This window comes from Engraulis encrasicolus, chromosome 5 (assembly GCF_034702125.1).
Source record: "Engraulis encrasicolus isolate BLACKSEA-1 chromosome 5, IST_EnEncr_1.0, whole genome shotgun sequence".
NCBI lineage: Eukaryota > Metazoa > Chordata > Actinopteri > Clupeiformes > Engraulidae > Engraulis > Engraulis encrasicolus.
This window is the reverse complement of record NC_085861.1, coordinates 38,516,674-38,535,930: the sequence shown is the minus strand read 5'-3', so window position 1 is coordinate 38,535,930 and position 19,257 is coordinate 38,516,674. Positions and strand designations below refer to the sequence as shown.

Here is a 19,257-nt window from a genome sequence, read left to right as displayed (position 1 = left end):
AAGGGTAGAAGAGGCGAAATTTGGAAGTTGACTGTGGGTTATGAGCAATCATGCAATCTCTCTCTCTCTCTTTGTCTGTCTGTCTGTCTGTCTGTCTGTCTGTCTGTCTGTCTGTCTGTCTGTCTGTCTGTCTGTCTGTCTGTCTGTCTGTCTGTCCATCTCTTCCAGGGCCGTAAGAAGCCCAAGGGTGCTGATGGTGTGCTCCAGTGGGAGTCTGAGAGGGAGGTGGTGCTACAGAGCCTCTCCCAGCTGCTGCAGCTCAACATCCGCTCCCTCTGGAGCCTCTCGCTCGTAGAGGAGGAGTTTGTGAGGTACACCCACCGCTATTACACAATGTTATAATGATGTACAATCCACCTTCCCAGGTATACCTGCAAAACTAGTTATTTAAGTTTGTTATACCTACGAGTTGATGATTTGTCATTACTGTCATCAATTGTTGGCATCATGCTACCCACCTTTACTACATATGTGTATAAAGAGGCCCCCTTTTACTTTTGTGTACAAATGAAGTGAAAATGAAAAAAAATGCTGTGTGTGTTGTAGCTGTGTGACGTGCTGCTGCTACAAGCTCCTGGAGAACCCCACCATCAGCCATGTGAAGAGCAAGCCCACCAGGGACCTCATCATTCTGGTGCTGGGGGCCATGATCAAGAAGTACAACCACATGCTCGGTCAGTACACCCTGGTGTATGCTATCCTGAAATGATTTGATGTTGCAAAATAAACCTAGAATCTTGTTGTTGTGGTGGTCATATTTTGGTTGCGAACTAAACTGCAGGCCATTTTAGTTGCTAACCATTTAGCAACCTCATAGGCTTCCAATGTAATATTGCATTTTAACCAAGTAAATCGTCAACTTAGTTTGCAACGATACTGTCGAAACTGTCATCTTTTATGACTTAACTCTGTCAGTCAAATTTTGTCTGTGTAACATGTTGTCGCCTCAAATAAGTGGGACTTTTTTTGTACTCCATCACAGATCTCGCATAGTAATGTGTGTGTGTGTGTGTGTTGCAGGGGCTCGTGTGAAGGTGATCCAGCTCTTGCAGCACTTTGAGCAACTGGCCGGGGTGTGTGCTCAGGCTGTAGCCACCTGGAGCTCCGACTTCGGGGTGAAGGCCATCGTTGGAGAGATCATAAGGTACTACAGGGTCTTTAAACCCCAAAATCTTCATGCGTAGTTATTGTCGGATGGGCATGCTGGGTTGGGTTTAAGGCAAAGGAACACAAGTTCTGTCATTTGTTCTGCTGTTGACTATCCAGTAATGTACAGGCCAGGGGAATTACATAGACATGGATAAGTCTGCCCTCTGAGAACCTGCTTACAATGCGACTTTGCCAGTCCAAAACGTAATAGTTGCTACAGCCAGATAATGGAAATGCTTGTGACGTTTGCTGACTGCATGTTCTGCATGTGTGTCTCGTCCCCAGGGAGATTGGCCAGAAGTCCAGTGAGGAGTTGAGTCGTGAGGGCTCGGGGGTGAAGGCCTTCTCCAGCTTCCTGTCCGAGCTGAGCACGCTGGTGCCAGAAGTCATGATCCCCAACATCAGCGTCATACTCACACACCTGGAGGGAGAGGTTGGTGTACATTTCCAAGCCATTATAAATGATTAGAAACTGATGGTAATAGTAAATATAGTAACACTTTTTTTACGGTACAGTAATTACTGTGTAGTTTCTGGGTAACAACAGGGTAAGTTACACCGTATCTGCTGGTTTTAAAGGTGGTAATTGCAAAGTAAATACCATGTAATTGCTAAGAAAAAGTTGCTGTGTATGTCCTGGTTAACAGAAGTTGGATGGTATCTAATCGGCAACTTCTCTCTGTTACCCTCTTGTTACGTAGAAAATACACTAGTTTAATAGTAATTCTTGAGATGTGTATTACATAGTACTTTATCACCCCTTTTACCTGTTAGATACCAAGTAACTTCTGTCTGTTACCCAGAAAGTACACAGTAATTGCTGTACCGTAAAAGAGTTGGCGTAAATATTCATGGCATAACATTTTTGCAGTTTATTAACTGGGAAACGCTGCACGCGAACACAAACACACACACACACACACACACACACACACACACACACACACACACACAATCACACACAACCCTTCTGAGCATCTGTTTCCCCTCTACAGAGTCCCAGTATGCGAGTGGCGGTGTGCGAGATCCTGGGCGAGGTGTTGGTGCGCATCCTGACGGGCGATCGGCTGGAGGACTCAGCCCGCGCCGACCGAGACCGCTTCCTGGACACGCTGCAGGAGCACATGCACGACACGCACTCCAACGTCCGCACCCACGTACTACAGGTCTTCACACGCATCGTCAACAGCAAGGTATACTAAACAGACGCACGCACACTGCCAGTTATGCAATAGCTTGCTCTAGTTCCATGCTTTTGCTGTGAAAAGTAAGACACGAACACAACTGGTTAGCTATGGCCATTTGTTTGTAGCCACTTTTTTTGTTTACCTCTTAGTAGCTGAAAATTACTTCCCATTTCTGTGATTTTTGTACGTGGATTACATTTGCAGCCTTCAGTTTGTCTGCAGGTTGTATTTCTGTTTGTCTCTACATAGCCAACAGTTGCCCATGCACAGTGATATCACAAGCAGCGGGGGATGTCTTCGTAGAATTAATATATTTTGTATTCACCTTGCTCAGTTTCTAACCTATTGGAATTCTGACGTGTGTATTTGTGCAGATACTGTATTTTTGCACTTTATAATGTAAATGCTGACAGCAATGTCCTGTCTGAAGCTGAATTGTGGCGTAGATCACGGCTGACTGTGATGTCGCCATATCCTATTTGTTAGGCCCTGCCGCTGTGCCGCTACACTGAGGTGATGCAGCTGGCCGTGGGCCGTCTGGCTGACAAGTCCGTCAACGTCTGCAAGAGCGCCATCCAGCTGCTGGCTGCCTTCATTGCACACAACCCATATAGCGGCAAGGTATGTGTATCGAGAAGTCAAGTCAGACATGTCCATTTCTGCACGTCTTACTGGTCACACATAACATGGGGTGACGACAAAAACGGGGCAGTCCATTGTACACGGGCACAAACATCCTAACCACTAAATCAGGGGTCGGGAACCCTTTTCATTCGACAGGCTTCAAATTCATTCGAGGGCAGTACTATGAACACAAACCAAGGGCCTCATTTATCATCAGTTCGTAGAATGTCTTCTAAATTGTGTCTTACGATTGAAATATAGAATGTTCACAAGCACAGAAAAATTGGGATATATCAAACTTGCGTTGGCTGCTCCTACGCATACCTCTGCATGATATTCCACACCTTCCAAATCACTGTGCACGCGCGCATTCAGGGTAATTTGCATCCCGAAACACCTCCAAGTAACCATATATGGCATTAAAATATATTAAAATGGCATGTTAATTCGAAGGCGCCACCCTGTTTGGACACACATGAACACACGCGACACTCGAATCGCTGGCGGCAAGTGCGGAGATAGAAACATTTCCGCGGCAGAAGTGGAGGTGCTTTCGACAGGAGGAGGACAGTGTTTCAAAATAAGTAAAAGAAAGAGACTCACATGGAAGAAAACACAGTCAAATAGCACACTGTCATACTTCATTGCCATTCAAAGCAAACGGTACCTTGCACGGTCAATATTATTTGCAATTTAATGTTTCTTCTCTCGCATGCATGGTCTGAGGTGTGCATAGATTTAGGCTCATTTCTACGTTCAAGTACGTGTAATAAATCCCACACTTAGCTCAGGAATGATCGCATGCATGCTTTACGCACAGATCTGTGCCTAAGAACGCTTGATAAATGAGGCCCCAGGATTTTCCTCTTCACTTTAGGCCTATATTGAAGGCAGCCACCTTTTAAACAAACACCACCTTCTCTAGGTTCCCTGAATATAACTTAATTGTATTGCAAATGCATTTTCTCAGATTCCTTTACAAAACATGTCATATTTCATGTGAAGCTGAATGACATTAAAGTTATATTGGGGGCCGGATAAAACGACCATCAAGGGCCGCAAACGGCCCTCGGGACATGGGTTCTCCACCCCTGCGCTAAATAAAGTCAACATGACTTGTCTTGCCCCCCCCCCTGCAGCTGAGCAGTGCAGACCTAAAGAAACCGCTGGAGAAGGAGACGGCCAAACTCAAGGAGATGAGGGACAAGATGGCTGACAAGGCACCAGGTGAGACGGCAACTCTATCACCCGCATTCATTTCTACTCCCTCCTTCATTTCTCTTCACCTCTCCACCCGTCTTTGTCCCTTTTCTACTGGCATTGTCCCTCATGCCCTCCCTCACCTCTTTAAATTTGTCCCCATTGAGTGATGTGTCCTACTGCCCAGTGATGATACCAAGGCGAATCTGAGCTCTGTGGATGGGGCTCTGGGCTCTCCTGCGCTCGCGTTGGCCGGTAATCTTGGCTGAGCAGCGGAGTCTTGCTGCTCTGCTGTAAGGGCTGGCCTACAGCAAACCCGGTCTCGCCACAAACACCTTCTTGCAAAGACGTGCACAGAAGGGAGAGATGGTGGGACCTACAGAGTGTGTGTGTGAATGAGAGCGTGAGTGAGTGCTGGTTGAGACCCAGTCCTTTGACGAATCCAATGAGCTATGAGCTGCCTCTTTGGTAATCTGAGGGCGTTGATCTTTAATGGTGAACCACACAGATCTGAGTCCATTTTGCTTTCTGCTTTGTGTGCGTTGAAGAATGGGGCTATGGGTGGAATACCTCACAATCTCCAATAGTAAATCCAGTTGCTTACAGTGGAACCCATATGGCCTGAATGACAAAATGCCAACTCCAAATGCTTGCGTCTAATCCACATGAACTCAACTCTTCTCTCTCTGTCTGTCTCTCTGTCTCTCTCTCTCTCTCTCTGTCTGTCTCTCTGTCTCTCTCTCTCTCTGTCTCTGTGTGTGTGTGTCTACAGTGGCGGTGATCTCTGCTGCTGAGTTGTGGACGGCTATGGAGCCGGAGGTGCTGCAGACGGTGATGAGTCTCCTGGAGCCCAGCAGCGAGGAAGAAGAGGCCAGGGAAGAGGAGGATGAAGAAGGCGAGGCTGAGGAGGAGGATGAGGAGGAGAGCGACCGCAACACTGCCATCCACATCGCCCAGCTCCTCAGAGACAACAAATACAGGTGTGTGTGCGTGCGTGCGTGCTTTGATACCTGCCAGGTTGAAAGATCTCCAGTATGGTCCCTGGAACCAGACATGGAATAGTAGGCCACATTGAACACTGGCTTCTATACCTATGTGGCGGTATCTCAAACATTTGGTGATGTTCATGCATACAGTAATTGCCCGGAGAAAGAGGGGGAATTGCAACATTGTACATTTATATGGTTGAAATGGGGGAGGGGGCGGGGGGCACCTTTAAATTTTTTTTAATAATAACCCCGTTTTTTGCGCATTTTCAGGCAAGCGGTGCGGTCCTGTATTAAGGCTCACCAGCGCTTCCCAGATTCCAAGTACTTCTCCTCACTCTCCACCCCCGACACACAGGCCGTCATGGCCACCCTGGGAGGCCTGTTCAAAGGTGAGCTTTAGACCTGTCTAGCATGGCTACTTTGACCCTGCAAACCCTTTCAGTAGGCCTGCCCTGTAGTGGACTGCTAAGGCGTTTCCCTTTTTTCCCCCTGGATCACATGGTGCACACCACAACCAAATTCTTTTTGGCTTTAACCTGTGCATGTTTGTGTCTCTGTATGTCTGGTGCCTCGGGCACAGTGAATGGGGAGGCAAATATTAAAAGCACTACACAGGACTCATATGAAGGAGTCGCATATAGAGATCATTGTCTAAAGGCTGCAAACTGTAGCTGCTAGGTCTAATTTGATGCAGATATATCTAAACATCAATAAGCTCCCAAACATCAATTTTATTGATGTCTCTGCTGGATAAGATGCTTGAAAAAAAGTAAAGATCCAACTGGAGAGAATGTCAATAAAATCACTTTAGAGCAGAGGAAATATTCACCCACTTCTATAGGTCACAACATTATTATTTCTAAACATTCTGCCACATTTTAGTCAGTGCTGGATTTGGTAAAGCCAAATTGGCCCCAGAAGGCAGTCTATTGATATTGTGGGCTGAGGATTTACTAAGATGTCAGACATTTGGGCCAATCTTTAGAATGGCATGCAGATAAGTGGCGTCAACATAGATCCATTAAATGGGTGACTGCATGTGTTAAAAATATCTTGTTGTAAGTGTTCAATAAACTAGCAAGACAGCCCATTATATTTACATCCACCAAGGAGGTTATGTTTTGGTTGCTTGGTTTGTCTGTCTGTCTGTCTGTCATCAGGACAACTCAAAAAGTCATGAACGGATTTGGATGAAATTTTGTGGAGTTATTGGAAATGACAAAAGGATTCTACACCATTGTGGTATGGGGCGAATTTTGACATTCCAGTTTCTAACTCCACAAAAACAAAGTAAAAAGATAGCAAACCCCCCAATTGTTTTCAGGTCTATCAAACAGCTTCCTTGGTGGCACAGTCTGCACTCTCTGATTGAATTTCTGATCTGAATTTCTAATCTACTTTATTCTTTAAATATCGGTCTGGGCCATTTCCCCAATGACCACTTAAAAAAATAAACTCGGTCCTGAATGGGCGCGTCCCCTTTGAACACACTGCTCTATTGAGGGTGCTCTACCAGGTGTGAGCAACGTTTTTCATGACAATCACCGCTGTCACGTGACTGCAGTTGTGGCTATGATTCTGCCCTGATGACAATGTAGACATTTTTAAACAACTATTTTTTTCATTGCGGTTCCAGTTTGAACGCTGCAATGTTTCATGACTTGACTCTCTCTTTTTCTCTGGCTCCACAGGCTCAGATGAAGACGGTGAGCAACAGAATGGCCACCCTGAGACGGAGAGCGAGCCTGGCCTGGCCACCCCCGAGGGCAATGTGGTGGGGAGCGAGGTCGGTAGCCAGGTGGGGAGCGAGCTGAGCCAGGCTGGTGGTGCAGGTGCAGGTGCAGGTGCAGAGGGAGAGCTGAAGAAGCAGGAGATGCTGGTGCAGTACCTGAGGGACACGGAGAGCTTCTCACTGCAGGTGGAGAGGGCCATCGCCATCATCAACAACATGCTCTACTGGAAGACCACCACAGGTAATGATGATGAGGATGATGACTATTTTATTTGATGAGCTTTGTTGCAAAGCGATGCATACATTAAGGGAAACTGACACTTTTGAATAGCGTATTGCATTGCAGAATGCTTTTTATATAGGACCTAAGGTTTACAAATGGCAAGAATTCGCACGTGGATAGGACATCTGAACAAACATTTCCAAATAGAAAAATTCCTGTTGATCCAGCTGTAGTGAGAGTGTACCATTTCAGGAAATAAACTAATTTTTAACCAATCACTTTAAAGTAATATTTTCCTAAATGTGATTTTTGCGTTTCATGCAGTGGTGCAAGAGGCTGTGCTGTTCTGCGTGACTGTGTACGAGTTCAGCGTGGCCAACTCGCTGTCTGGCGTGAGGAAGATGCTGCCACTGGTGTGGTCCACCGATACGGCCATCAAGGACGCGGTGGTGCAGGCCTACAGGCGCCTCTACCTCAACCCTCAAGGAGACTCCACCAGGTCAGCCACTCCACATCACTACCTACGCAGACACTCAGGGTGACAATACCTGGGGTGAGGTCAGAGTTCAGTTCCTTATTGAGTGGCTGAAACGTGTAGCAGTCTTGAACTCTCCTCAGGAGGGTCACTATATGTACTCACAAGGCAACACAGACACACCGTTATTGGGACGCCACCTTCTGAAAGGGACACAGTTCACGTCTTCAAGACTTGCCTCTAATATGAAGGTACACAGCAAGGCTGAGAAGGCACAAGTTGAAAGTGTATCCGTTATTCATTTAGCAGCAAAAAAGACTGCAGGTTCACTTGATATTTGGATTACAAAAACCAAAGCAGTAAGGCACGTGAAGAAAGAATAGATGTGATCGGAGACTATTGACTGTGTGAAGTATCAACACATTGCCCAGTGATGATACCAAGGCGAATCTGAGCTCTGTGGATGGGGCTCTGGGCTCTCCTGCGCTCGCGTTGGCCGGTAATCTTGGCTGAGCAGCGGAGTCTTGCTGCTCTGCTGTAAGGGCCGGCCTACAGCAAACCCGGTCTCGCCACAAAGACCTTCTTGCAGAGACGTGCACAGAAGGGAGATATGGTGGGACCTACAGAGAGAGTGTGTGAATGTGAGTGAGTGATTGAGTGAGTGAGTGCTTGAGACCCAGTCCTTCGACGAATCCAATGAGCTATGAGCTGCCTCTTTGGTAATCTGAGGGCAACAAGATAATGACTTCTTGATGGATTCTGGATGGTTTGATGCATTAAGTAATGTCTACGGGTTGGGAAATGTTAATGTCAATATGTGAATGGGCACACTTGTACCTCTAACAGTGAAGCTGTAACTGATAAAATTGCATAACTGACCTAGATTCACTTGTCTCCATTTTGTCCACATAATAGCAACTGACCCTAATGACTCTCCTGCAATAACCATCAGATTGTGTGCAATAGTATGTGTTCTCCGCCAAACCGTCTGGTCTTATGGCGTAGGCAAGGGAACACCATTTTATCACTCACCCCTGACCTGGAAGCAATCAGCAATGCTGATTACTACTATCTGACAAATGCCCAACCCATGTCCTCTTCCGTGGGCATTAAATTGTCACTATCTAATGATGTGCCCGACATAACAGAAAAAAAATAAATGGCTGCGAACGAAGCCCACACAATTAAACATGATCTCTCTTGACAGGGGTCGTTCCCTTGCATGCATTAGTAGATTTTTACCCTGCTCATGTCTTGATTTCATGAACCACTAACTGATAGTTTGCTGGAACCCAACAGAAATTGCATTTGACTTCTCACCCCCCCGCCCCCGGTGTCAAACCACTCTTTTTGGTTGGAATCAACCTTATTGTTTGGTAGTGTGCTTTTCTTCTCCCTTTTCCTCATCCCTTTATCTTATGATCTTCTGGAACTCTGCATTAATACTAAAGTGGTTTACATGTAGTGATGAGTAATTACAATCAGCTATGTCTGCCAGGCTCTGATTCGGTTCCTTTCCCTCCCAGTTCCCACTATGGTGTCTGAGTGACTGTTAGAATGTTGTGGAGAAATTTGGCAAATGTATGAGGGGCGCACGCTGATGGCATGAGGACGCTGCACCCATGTTTCCCAGCTCAGAAAGAAAAACCTCTGCAAGTCTGTCTCTTGTCCCTTAACATTCTCTGCTGTGCAGTTTCCCTGTTGGCAAGCTAGCCATTCCATTATGAAACGATCAAAAATAAGACTTCTCAAATATTGTCCCTTTGTGTGCTTCTCCTCTTGTGTTTCCCAGGGCTAAAGCCTCTTCTCTTTTTTTCGTATACCTTGTACAACTTCCTTGCAGATAAGCTAGGCATTTTGTTTTTTAATTCGTCAAATACTACCAGACTTACATTTTTGTATGTGTTTTCCAGGACTAAAGCCCAGACTCTGGTGGACAGCCTGTCAGAGCTGATGATGGACGCCTCCCTGGGGACCATCCAGTGTCTGGAGGAAATCGTAAGTACATATGCAACAGTATGTTGTGTTATATTCTTCAAGTTCAAAGTTGACCTTTTCACCCTGCAGGGACAATGTTTCTTCACTCACTTGATGCTGATGAATCACTTAAGAGCGTTATTCTATTTCGTTCCTTCTGACTGCCAGGCGGTGCTTTCAGCACTGAACACACATGCTCATGTAGGTCGAGAGTTGATAACAAAAAAGTAATCTGTGACCCGGGTGACGCACATGCGCATTCCGTCATACTCCGGAACTTAGGGCATGCGCGCCCCGGAAGTTTCCTGGTGAACCAGTAGCCTGTAAGTAACAGGCTACTGGCACACTGCCCTTTCACGCGTCTCCGCAGGCGGGGTTTAGTCAAAAGATGCTTGCACGCGGTTGGAGCAACCTCATATGAATGACATGACACTTCGACCACTCACGTTGAAGCTTTGTGACGTAGGACGTGTCGTCACGTAAATGCCGCCAGGTCGGAAACCAAAACAGAACAACGTCCTTTAGAAAATCAACTTGAGGTATTTTGGATAACACCGCTGAAATTGCTGCTTCCATCCTGACGCATGATAACTCCTCGCACGCCGCCATTACTGTTGTGATTCAGGGAGGGGGCGGGCACAGCCAAACTACCACTGAAATCCCTCCCTACGATCCTGATTCGTCGAGCTGCCCCGTTTATTTCGTTAACGGAGGAGGAGAGCGAATCACAGGTGCACCAGAAGGTTTGAATAGCCCAGCCCCCTGGGCGTCAACACATAGCTTCTGGTTCACCAGGAAACCCCGGAAGTCCTTGCTTGGCAATCTTCTCGTCAGTATTCCGAGTGACAGCCAAGACCTGGCGGACATCCGGAACTCATAGAACCATGGTTATATACATAACCTCCGTTTGGGATCCTACCGTTCGGTACCAATGACACTTAAGCGCGTCAATTCAGTTTTTAATGATGTGGTATTGACATGTCCTGGGCATAGAATTAATTTTGTGTGGGTTTTGAAAAACACCCAAAATGTTCCATTGCGGTCCGTTGCTTTCTTCTGCTCTGTTGTGTTGTTCCTGTGCTCTAAATTGTCCGACTGTTGTTCTCTGGGGTTCTCAATGCTATTGCGTAATGTTGTTGTATTATTTATACTATGTCCTAGTGCTCCTGTGTTCTAAGCTGTTCAATCTTCGTGTGTTCGTCTATCAGGTGCAGGAGTTCTTTGGCAGTGAGAGTGCCCTGCAGGTGTCTGTGGTGCAGGTGTTGTGGGAGCGCTTCTCTGGCAAGAGGGAGAGCACGGCGCTCAACAAGCGCGCCGCAGTGCTGCTCCTGGGAATGGCCGCGCGGTGAGTACGACCTCCCACCATCATCATCGTGATGATGATCATCTAATCATTAGCAATAGCTAGTGTTAGTGTCATTAACATGAATTATTCTTAAAAAAAAAAAAATCTTATGATTTACTACTATTGTGCCACAGATGGAGGTGGAATGTGTTTGTGGGAGGCTGAATGGTAATCCTGCTCTGGCATGGCACGCCACAGTTCCAGCAGTAATGTCAAAGGCATGAAGAACAATGCAGTGGTTGGTGCCATTGCCTTTAATGTCGCACAGAGCTGAGCTTATGAGCCTGAACAAGAGCGAATGGCAGCAAATACTCTAATTCAATTAGAGACTTATCCTCCCACCCACCCCATCCCTCTGTAGGCTGTGTGTATGTGGGAGAGGAGGAGTGAACCTGAATGTAAGCCTTTTCGAATAGGGGTGAAACAGCCTTAATATTGCAATGTTTGAATCAGAGGCTAGTTCCCTCTATTCTCTCTTGTTCTCGACCGTTCGCTTTGTGCTTTTATGCACCTCATCGATAATGCAAACGTTTTTCTTTAAAGACGGGGTGCTTTCATGAGTAAAGCCTCAGTATCTACCAGGCACACAGCAGAAAGCACCGTATGCTGCCTTTGTGCAGGGGAATAGATATCCTCATTCCCAGAGAACGGCATAAGCCATAAACCGCAAGTTCGATGCCTTGGGCCCACTAGCTGTGGCTTTTTGTGCTTACAGTTTTATTTCTTTATTTAATGGAAAATCCCACCCAATTTCAAGAAATTGCTCATATGTAGTTAACGGGACACTGTGTGACATTTTTAGTTGTTCATTTCCAGAATTCACGCCACCCATTCACTGTTGCCCTTTTCATGAATATTTACTACCACCATCAAATTCTAAGTATTCATTATGACTGGAATAATTGCACTTTTCATACATGAAATGGGGGATCTTCTCCTTGGGCTGCCATTTTGAATTTCCAGAAATTCCATTTTTAGCTTGCAAAAATGACTGTACTTGGGCCATAATACAAAATGTTAGTTTTTACTCTACTTGGTCAAATTTGGCAATAGGCGACACAGTTTCAATGAGCAGCATAGTTGCAGTACCTTTTTTGACCATTTCCTGCACAGTGTACCTTTATGTATATGACAATACATAGGAATTTCCGTCGATGTTTTTGCATTGCCTAGTCTAACAACATAGCCAAATTAAGCGTAGCAATGCAAGTCTGTGGGAGCAAACAAAACGTGTACCTATAAACTACTTTAAAATGAATGTAAAATTCACCAGAGTGCAAAACGGCTATTTAATCCCGTCCTTTGATCACTTGTGGTTTGTTGCTAATGCTCATCTTTACTCCCAGTGATTATGCTAAGCTATGCTAATAATTCTGATACCAATCAATCTAAGTACTGAAAGCACTGAGAGGAATATGGTATGCACATTCACTAATAATGCTTGGAAATACTGCAAATATGTGAAAATCAAAAAAGGGTGGACTGCTCCTTTAAGCCTTTCTCCTTGCGCTTAAAAGACAGTAGTTGGCCAACATGGTTCACGGCTGTGCTCCTTTGACTGTAATCCTGTGGGGGATTGCATGTACTGTATTTAAAGGCAGAGAAGGAGAGGGAGAAAAAGGACATGTAAATACAGACCCGATGGCGGGTTGCGTCTCTGCCGACCTCGTTTGGGCCTTTTGTGAGGCGGCAGAGGCCTGCAGGGAACCGCCCACAGCCTCCAGTGTGAATACCGGAGCGTGGGGCAGACTGGAGAATGCACCACACTCCGCATTCATGCTCCAGACTTGCACCATGGCTGTGTTGGAGAAAGCAAGACTGTCGTGAGGTGAAGACTGGAAAATAAGCGCCGTTGCATGGTATTTCAACATGCCAGAGCATAGAGAAACCTGGAATGCAGTGTTTGAATGTAATGGTGTAGCATTAGTATACTCACTGGGTGAGGATAAGGTTTTCTTGTGATTATTCTGTTGAATCCATCTTGCGTTGGCATGATTGGTACTCACTCAGTGCTCAACATACACTATCGCAGTATCCTGATGTATGCTCAATATAAATCCTCCATTTTGAGGGCACATTTTAAAATAATTTCTGTCAGTGATGTAGAAAGTGGGCAAAAATGTGACATTCAGCTTTAGCATTCATGCTCCACACTTGGAGCCGTGGTGGTGTTGGAGAAGGCATAAGTGTGGTGAAGCATAGAGAAGCTTTTAAGTGCAGTGCTTGAATACAAATGCTTGAGCATGGTGCCCTCATTGAATTAGTAGCAGCATTCTCTTGAAGGTGATGCTGCTGCTTTTAGAGTCCTTGTTGCGTTGGTCTGATGGCACACAAAATGTTGTCGTTGTCTCAAAGATGCTCACAGACACTTGGCTATGACCATACTCAAGCACGTTGTCCTGCTGCTGCATTCATTCAATATGTAATATCCTACATTTTGAGGATCATGTTTTAAAGGCACTTCTGTTTGGGATCTTCAAGATGTTTGGAAACATGTGACATAGCTGAATCCAAACACACTTGGTGGTCAAGTACACTTGCATGTAACTGAATTTAACTGACTTGTGTTTGCACGTGTGTGTCACAGTGCGAGAGGGAGGTGGTTCTGAGCAACCAGTACGTGCTGTAATAAACAATTTCTTTGAAAACATCAATGTTTTTAGAGCACATATTTATATAATGTTTTTTTTGTATATTTATGTGTGCGTTAGTGCGGAGAGGGAGGTGGTTTTGAGTAACTTGGACACGCTGTGCTCGGTGGCTCTGGGGGAGTCTGTGACTGAGGACTACCTGCTGGCCAGAGACGCGGTCATCACCATCTGCAACATCACCGACCAGATCAGGGTACATACACATCCTCACACACCCATATACGCACATATGCAGTATACTTGTATTTACGCATATATATTTGTTCTTTACCCCAAGTTTAGATTGTGGTTACAAATAAGGACATGAGTGTTGTGTGTGTGTTTAGATGTCCAAAGGAGCTCCTTTCCGGCTGCCCCATGATCACCAGCTCTTCACCTGTCTTACACAGGCCATCGCTGACGGTATGCACACACACACACGTACACACACACCAGAGCTCACACTGCAATATCATGGATAATCAAGCATGTAGGCGAAATAATCAATGAATCCCCTGGTGTCAATCATTTATTTATGTTATGCATCAATGAAATTAAAGGAAAATGCATAAATAAATGATTGAGGGGATTCGTTGTTTATTTTGCCTACATGATTTTTTCTTCGTTGGTGTTAAAGGGACACTGTGTGACATTTTTAGTTGTTTATTTCCAGAATTCATGCTGCCCATTCACTAATGTTACCTTTTTCATGAATACTGACCACCACCATCAAATTCTAAGTATTCATTATGACTGGAAAAATTGCATACATGAAAAGGGGGATCTTCACCATGGTCCGCCATTTTGAATTTCCAAAAATAGCAATTTTTAGCTGCAAAAATGACTGTACTTGGACCATACTAGAAAATATTTGTTTAATACTTAGTAAACTTTCATGTAAATATCAAATTTGGCAATAGGCAGCCCAATTTCAATAAGCAGCATAGTTGCAGTACCTTTTTTGACCATTTCCTGCACAGTGTCCCTTTAAACTGGCCTGTTTGTAGGTGATGTTGATGGGCCCTTTCTACCAATTGTCCATTCAAGTGAACTCTAGATAAGAATTATAATCTTTGGAATGAGGAACAAATTTCACTAGCGACTGCCAATCAAATCGACTGACCCATTTTGTTGATTCAATCGGCAAAGATGCTACAGTCAGTCATAAGAACACTGGACTTCTCATCACTTTTGTCAATGCGCTGTTTGAGTCCACTATTCTCATGTCGCTGCTGTAGTGTGTGCATGTCTGGCCTTTTGACCTCTACAGTCTGCCAGAATTTGACCTTGACCTTTCGACCCTGACCTGCAGGCGTGGTGCTGTGCGACCCCCACTGGCAGACCTTCATGGAGCAGGCTGTGCGGCTCATCTACTTCCTGGCCGAGTCACCTGACCAGCTGTGCGGCCGCCTGCTGCAGCGCTCCGCTCGCCTCCTATTGGAGCAGGCCACCGAGGGCCGGCCCGGCAGCCAATCGGACGAGGGCTCCATCGTGAGCTCGCAGGAAGACGACCAGTCAATGGTGTCCTCGCAGGGCCCAGAGGAGCAGGGAGAGCGAGGTGAATGAACAAGCACCACACAGGTTACATGGTTTCAGGCATACCTTCACAATACGCATTGTAATTATTATTATTACTGCATTTCAATTTGGAATTATGCAAAGCCCTTAAGTTGAAGTCTTTCAAGTGTTTTTCCCTCTCTCTCTTCACCCTCAATTTAACCCCTTGTCCTCTTCCCCACCCCTGCCTCTGTGAATCACCTCTCCATCCCACCCTTCCGCCCCTTGCGATCCTTCACTCCTACTTAGATAGATAGTTTATTTGTTCTTTCAGAAAATTGTTCTGTGCCATTTTCTACTTGCCCACCAACCCGTGTGTGTATCTGTCTGTGCGTGTGTGTGTGTGCGTGCATGTGTGCATGTCTGCGTGGGTGTGTGTGTAGTGAGCTGCGTGTCCCTGGCTCAGCTACTGGCGCTGTGCGGCTGCGTGGCCTTCTGGCAGGTGTCGTACCTGGAGCGCAGTGTGAGCGCCGAGCTGCGCAGGAGGAGAGCGGAGAGGGAGGAGAAGGAAGAGAAGGACAAGGGGCCTGCCAACAAGACCAAGGTCAGTCTGTGTGTGTTGTATAGGGCTGTACCGATTCAACCTAAGATTTGGTTTGTATTCAGTTTGATCTTTGACCTACAGTTCAATGCACTGCATGATTTTTTTTTTTTTTTTAATTTTTCACCAAAAAGTTATAAATTAGTAGGTAGAGCAGCTTACATGTCACCACCATAAGTATTAAAAAATATTTTTAAATAATAATGAGGAGGATTTCAAACTTGAAAGCACAATCACAACATATCATGTGGTTGCGTTCTGCACTGAAGAGTAACTGGAAATGTTAATCACAAAAATGCTCATCCGGATACAGCCTTCTTGCATGGCAATACAGTGTCGTGACTATCACGATTTCTCGGTTCGATGCAATACCTTTACAGCCCTAGTAGTGTTGCACTTTCAATTCTGGAGTATTTATTTATGCCTTCAACTGAATGTTATGCTCTCTCGTCGCCTGGCAATATGCGAGTCTGTGCGTCAGACCTTATCTTGAGGTCAGATTTTGACAACATTGTGTTTCCTTATACACCCTCTACTCTACTGTATCTCTTGGTCCAGGTAGACAAATGCTGAGGCACTCAAGGTTGCGATTTTTCACTTTTTTGATTTGGCTACAATGCCTACGCGTTTCGACCCTTATGGCCTTCTTCAGAGCGTATCCAGAGCGCAACCTTGAGTGCCTCGGTATTTGTCTACCTGGACCAAGTTTGAGAGCCCCTACACTGATGAGCACCAAGGGAAAAAGGTGAAGACCCAGAAGCACTCCAATTACCTGCTTGTGTTTTCTACTGTATCTCTATCTCTTGTCATAGAAGTTATATGAAATGATTCATCTTTCGAGGCCAACTCTTTCAAGGTGGCCACAATGGCTTCAGAATGGATTCTTTGGCATCGCCATGCCATCAGTTTTCATTCATGCCTGTCAATGTTTGAGGAGCAAAGTCTGAGCTTTTTGTATTTGCAGCTAGAAGAATGTATGCTTTTCAGCCATCTCTAAGGTGGTGGGCATTGACCGTGGGGGTCAGAAATTATTTTTTCTTCTGCATTTCCCAATAGTGCTGCAAATGGTATTCAGTGATGTTTTTGAACGGAATTCAAAGAAATTAGAACGATCAGAACTTGAACTCCTACTCTCTCACTATCTCCTCTGCACTGAAATAGGACACAGTCATTATGATGGCCTAGTTTGTTGATGTTGGTGGTAGCCTTGACGATGTGTAATTGATGTGTTAGGAAACCAACGAGAGCTGTGTGGAGGAGGAGCTTGGCTTGACGGGCGCCTCTGCAGAGGACACGGAGGCCGAACTCATCCGCAAGATCTGCGAGACGGAGCTGCTGGCAGGTAACACGCACGCACGCACACACACACACACACACACACACACACACACACACACACGCACACACTGAGAGACCCGTGTATGTAGTAAGCTCTAAGTAGTAAGCTCTAAATGCAATAACCCAGTGTGCCTTCAAGGAATTTGGTCTGAATAAACCTGTATAAATACACACACACACACACACACACACACACACACACACACACACACACACACACACACACACACACACACACACACACACACACACACACGTACGTACGTACAGTGTGTAATTTGCCATTGTACCACCTAGTAATTTCTTTCCAAATGGAACCCTACCGGTCACTAACCCATAGAGTGAGTCCACCACAGCCACACCGGGTGATGGGCATGAGCAGTGGCTCCCAATGAGCCTCATGTTATCAGAGGGCCACACATGAAGCTCGCCTCAATGCTTCCCTCTAATCCTCTCTGAATGTTCAACAGCACCAACTGATTTGCATGTGCACAGCTATTAGTGGGATTGTGGTAGTAGCTATCTACAGGTTTCACATTGACGCGCACCAGTTAGAGCCTGGCTGTACAATTTTTAATACCAGTTTAATACAAATCATTATTAGAAAACCTTTTCACAAATCTCTCTCTCTCTCTCTCTCTCTCTCTCTCTCTCTCTCTCTCTCTCTCTCTCTCTCTCTCTCTCTCTCTCTCTCTCTCTCTCTCTCTCTCTCTCTCTCTCTCTCTCTCTCTCTCTCTCTCTCCCCCTCCCCAGATGAGAACTTGTTGTGTGTGTTTCTGCCGTTGCTGGTGCGAGTGTGCAGCTCTCCAGGCCGCTACTCCCATCCCCAGCTGACCACGGCTGCCTGCCTGGCCCTCTCCAAGTACATGATGATCAGGTAACCATGCCAACACATCCAGCCCAGCAAGTGCTGTACTGACTTCCCCTCCGCCCCAATGAACTGCTGGAATTGTACTTAAAAAAAAAAAAAAAAAAAGAATTTATTGTTATGTATTTATTTCTTATCGCAGAGGAGCCAGCTGCCAGCTCCTGAGAAATGTTGAACTTCACACAACCAATTTCTTTTCAATTTTATTTCTTTTACCCTGTGCGTTTCATGTGCTAATGGTGTGTGTGCAGTCAAGCTTGCCGCATTTAATAATTTCTCCTGTCTGTCCGTGTGTCTGTCCATGCATTTGCTGTCAACCTGATTCATGTTCATGTGTCTCCAAATCAACTTGATTCAACATTTCGCTTCCCTCAGAGTATTTTACATGCGAAGAGTGTAGAACTGGATGAGTATTTTATTTGTGTGTGTGTGTGTGTGTTTGTGGCAGCCCTGCGGCGTGTAAGGACCACATTCGTCTTCTCTTCACCATCCTGGAGAAATCCCCCCTGCCCATCGTCAGGGCCAACACCATCGTTGCCCTGGGAGATCTGACAGTGCGCTTCCCCAACATTCTGGAACCCTGGACCCCCAACCTCTACGCCAGGTCAGCACTTCTCTTTTTAAAGTGGTAACGTTCACAGAATCCGGATCAAAATGACTGTCATCTCTAATAGGGATTCTTGATCATTCAGGAATTTCCTATTTTCTACCATGTAAACTAGGAATGCATGAAATCACGGTCCTATAGAAGCCTATGTGAAGGCAAAGCATGATGTCAGTAAAGGACAACTATATTTTCCTGTTTTTTTGCCATTCACAACCATCTCAGAAATTGATCAGGATTCCCGTAAACGATAATGGTAATAATGCGGCGCTCATTAAAATCAGTTTATATCAATGGCTGAATATACAGATGACAACAAATCCACTGAGTAATAAATATGCTATGGAGAGTGGTGCTTGGGGTTATGTGATGAAACCACACTGCAAGCTCCCCGCTGTGGCTTTACTTGTTGCATTTGACCAGCAGGGGGAGCTGGTTAAATTTTCATATGGACGGTGAAGGTTTCACTTGCATTGATTTGCTGCAGAACTGATTGAATGAATACAAACCTCGTGCTGATTAAAATGTTAATCAAATATCAATTTTTTCAAAGTTAATTGCCTACTTGACTGGCGTGAGGTGAAATGGCCATGACTGATTGAAATGTTCCCACTCTTCACATGCACTGAATTTAACACCTTTTGGATTGAAGAATATGAAAAGAAATTAATTTAAATTTAGCATTTTATATTGTTTTTGTATTGATAAGTGGCGTTCCCCACCCACGCCCCTTCCCCATAAGATCAAATCTAAAAATGAAGCCCAAGTTGATCAATAAAGTCAATCAACTCTCAATTAATGAATTGCTCAATAATTTG

At 45.3% G+C, this 19,257-nt stretch overlaps 1 protein-coding gene and 2 non-coding genes across 4 annotated transcripts in view; all 3 read left to right on the top strand.

Annotated features, from left to right (window-relative positions):
- Positions 1-19,257, top strand: part of ncapd2 (non-SMC condensin I complex, subunit D2) — a 37,428-nt gene that overhangs the window by 3,964 nt on the left and 14,207 nt on the right. For both annotated transcript variants that reach the window (XM_063199272.1, XM_063199273.1), the window contains exons 6-25: positions 169-311; positions 547-674; positions 1,021-1,144; positions 1,435-1,582; positions 2,145-2,342; positions 2,823-2,957; positions 4,100-4,187; positions 4,933-5,140; positions 5,420-5,538; positions 6,841-7,122; positions 7,429-7,603; positions 9,493-9,577; positions 10,765-10,901; positions 13,613-13,745; positions 13,879-13,954; positions 14,844-15,089; positions 15,472-15,632; positions 16,863-16,971; positions 17,721-17,844; positions 18,284-18,439. In XM_063199272.1, coding sequence (XP_063055342.1) covers positions 169-311; positions 547-674; positions 1,021-1,144; positions 1,435-1,582; positions 2,145-2,342; positions 2,823-2,957; positions 4,100-4,187; positions 4,933-5,140; positions 5,420-5,538; positions 6,841-7,122; positions 7,429-7,603; positions 9,493-9,577; positions 10,765-10,901; positions 13,613-13,745; positions 13,879-13,954; positions 14,844-15,089; positions 15,472-15,632; positions 16,863-16,971; positions 17,721-17,844; positions 18,284-18,439 — 2,975 coding nt within the window. The remainder of the gene's footprint in view (positions 1-168; positions 312-546; positions 675-1,020; positions 1,145-1,434; positions 1,583-2,144; positions 2,343-2,822; positions 2,958-4,099; positions 4,188-4,932; positions 5,141-5,419; positions 5,539-6,840; positions 7,123-7,428; positions 7,604-9,492; positions 9,578-10,764; positions 10,902-13,612; positions 13,746-13,878; positions 13,955-14,843; positions 15,090-15,471; positions 15,633-16,862; positions 16,972-17,720; positions 17,845-18,283; positions 18,440-19,257) is intronic.
- LOC134449869 (small nucleolar RNA U85) lies at positions 4,342-4,642 on the top strand. Its single transcript, XR_010034993.1, has one exon. It is a non-coding gene; the product is annotated as a small nucleolar RNA U85 (small nucleolar RNA).
- LOC134449871 (small nucleolar RNA U85) lies at positions 8,005-8,312 on the top strand. The gene has a single exon (XR_010034995.1). It is a non-coding gene; the product is annotated as a small nucleolar RNA U85 (small nucleolar RNA).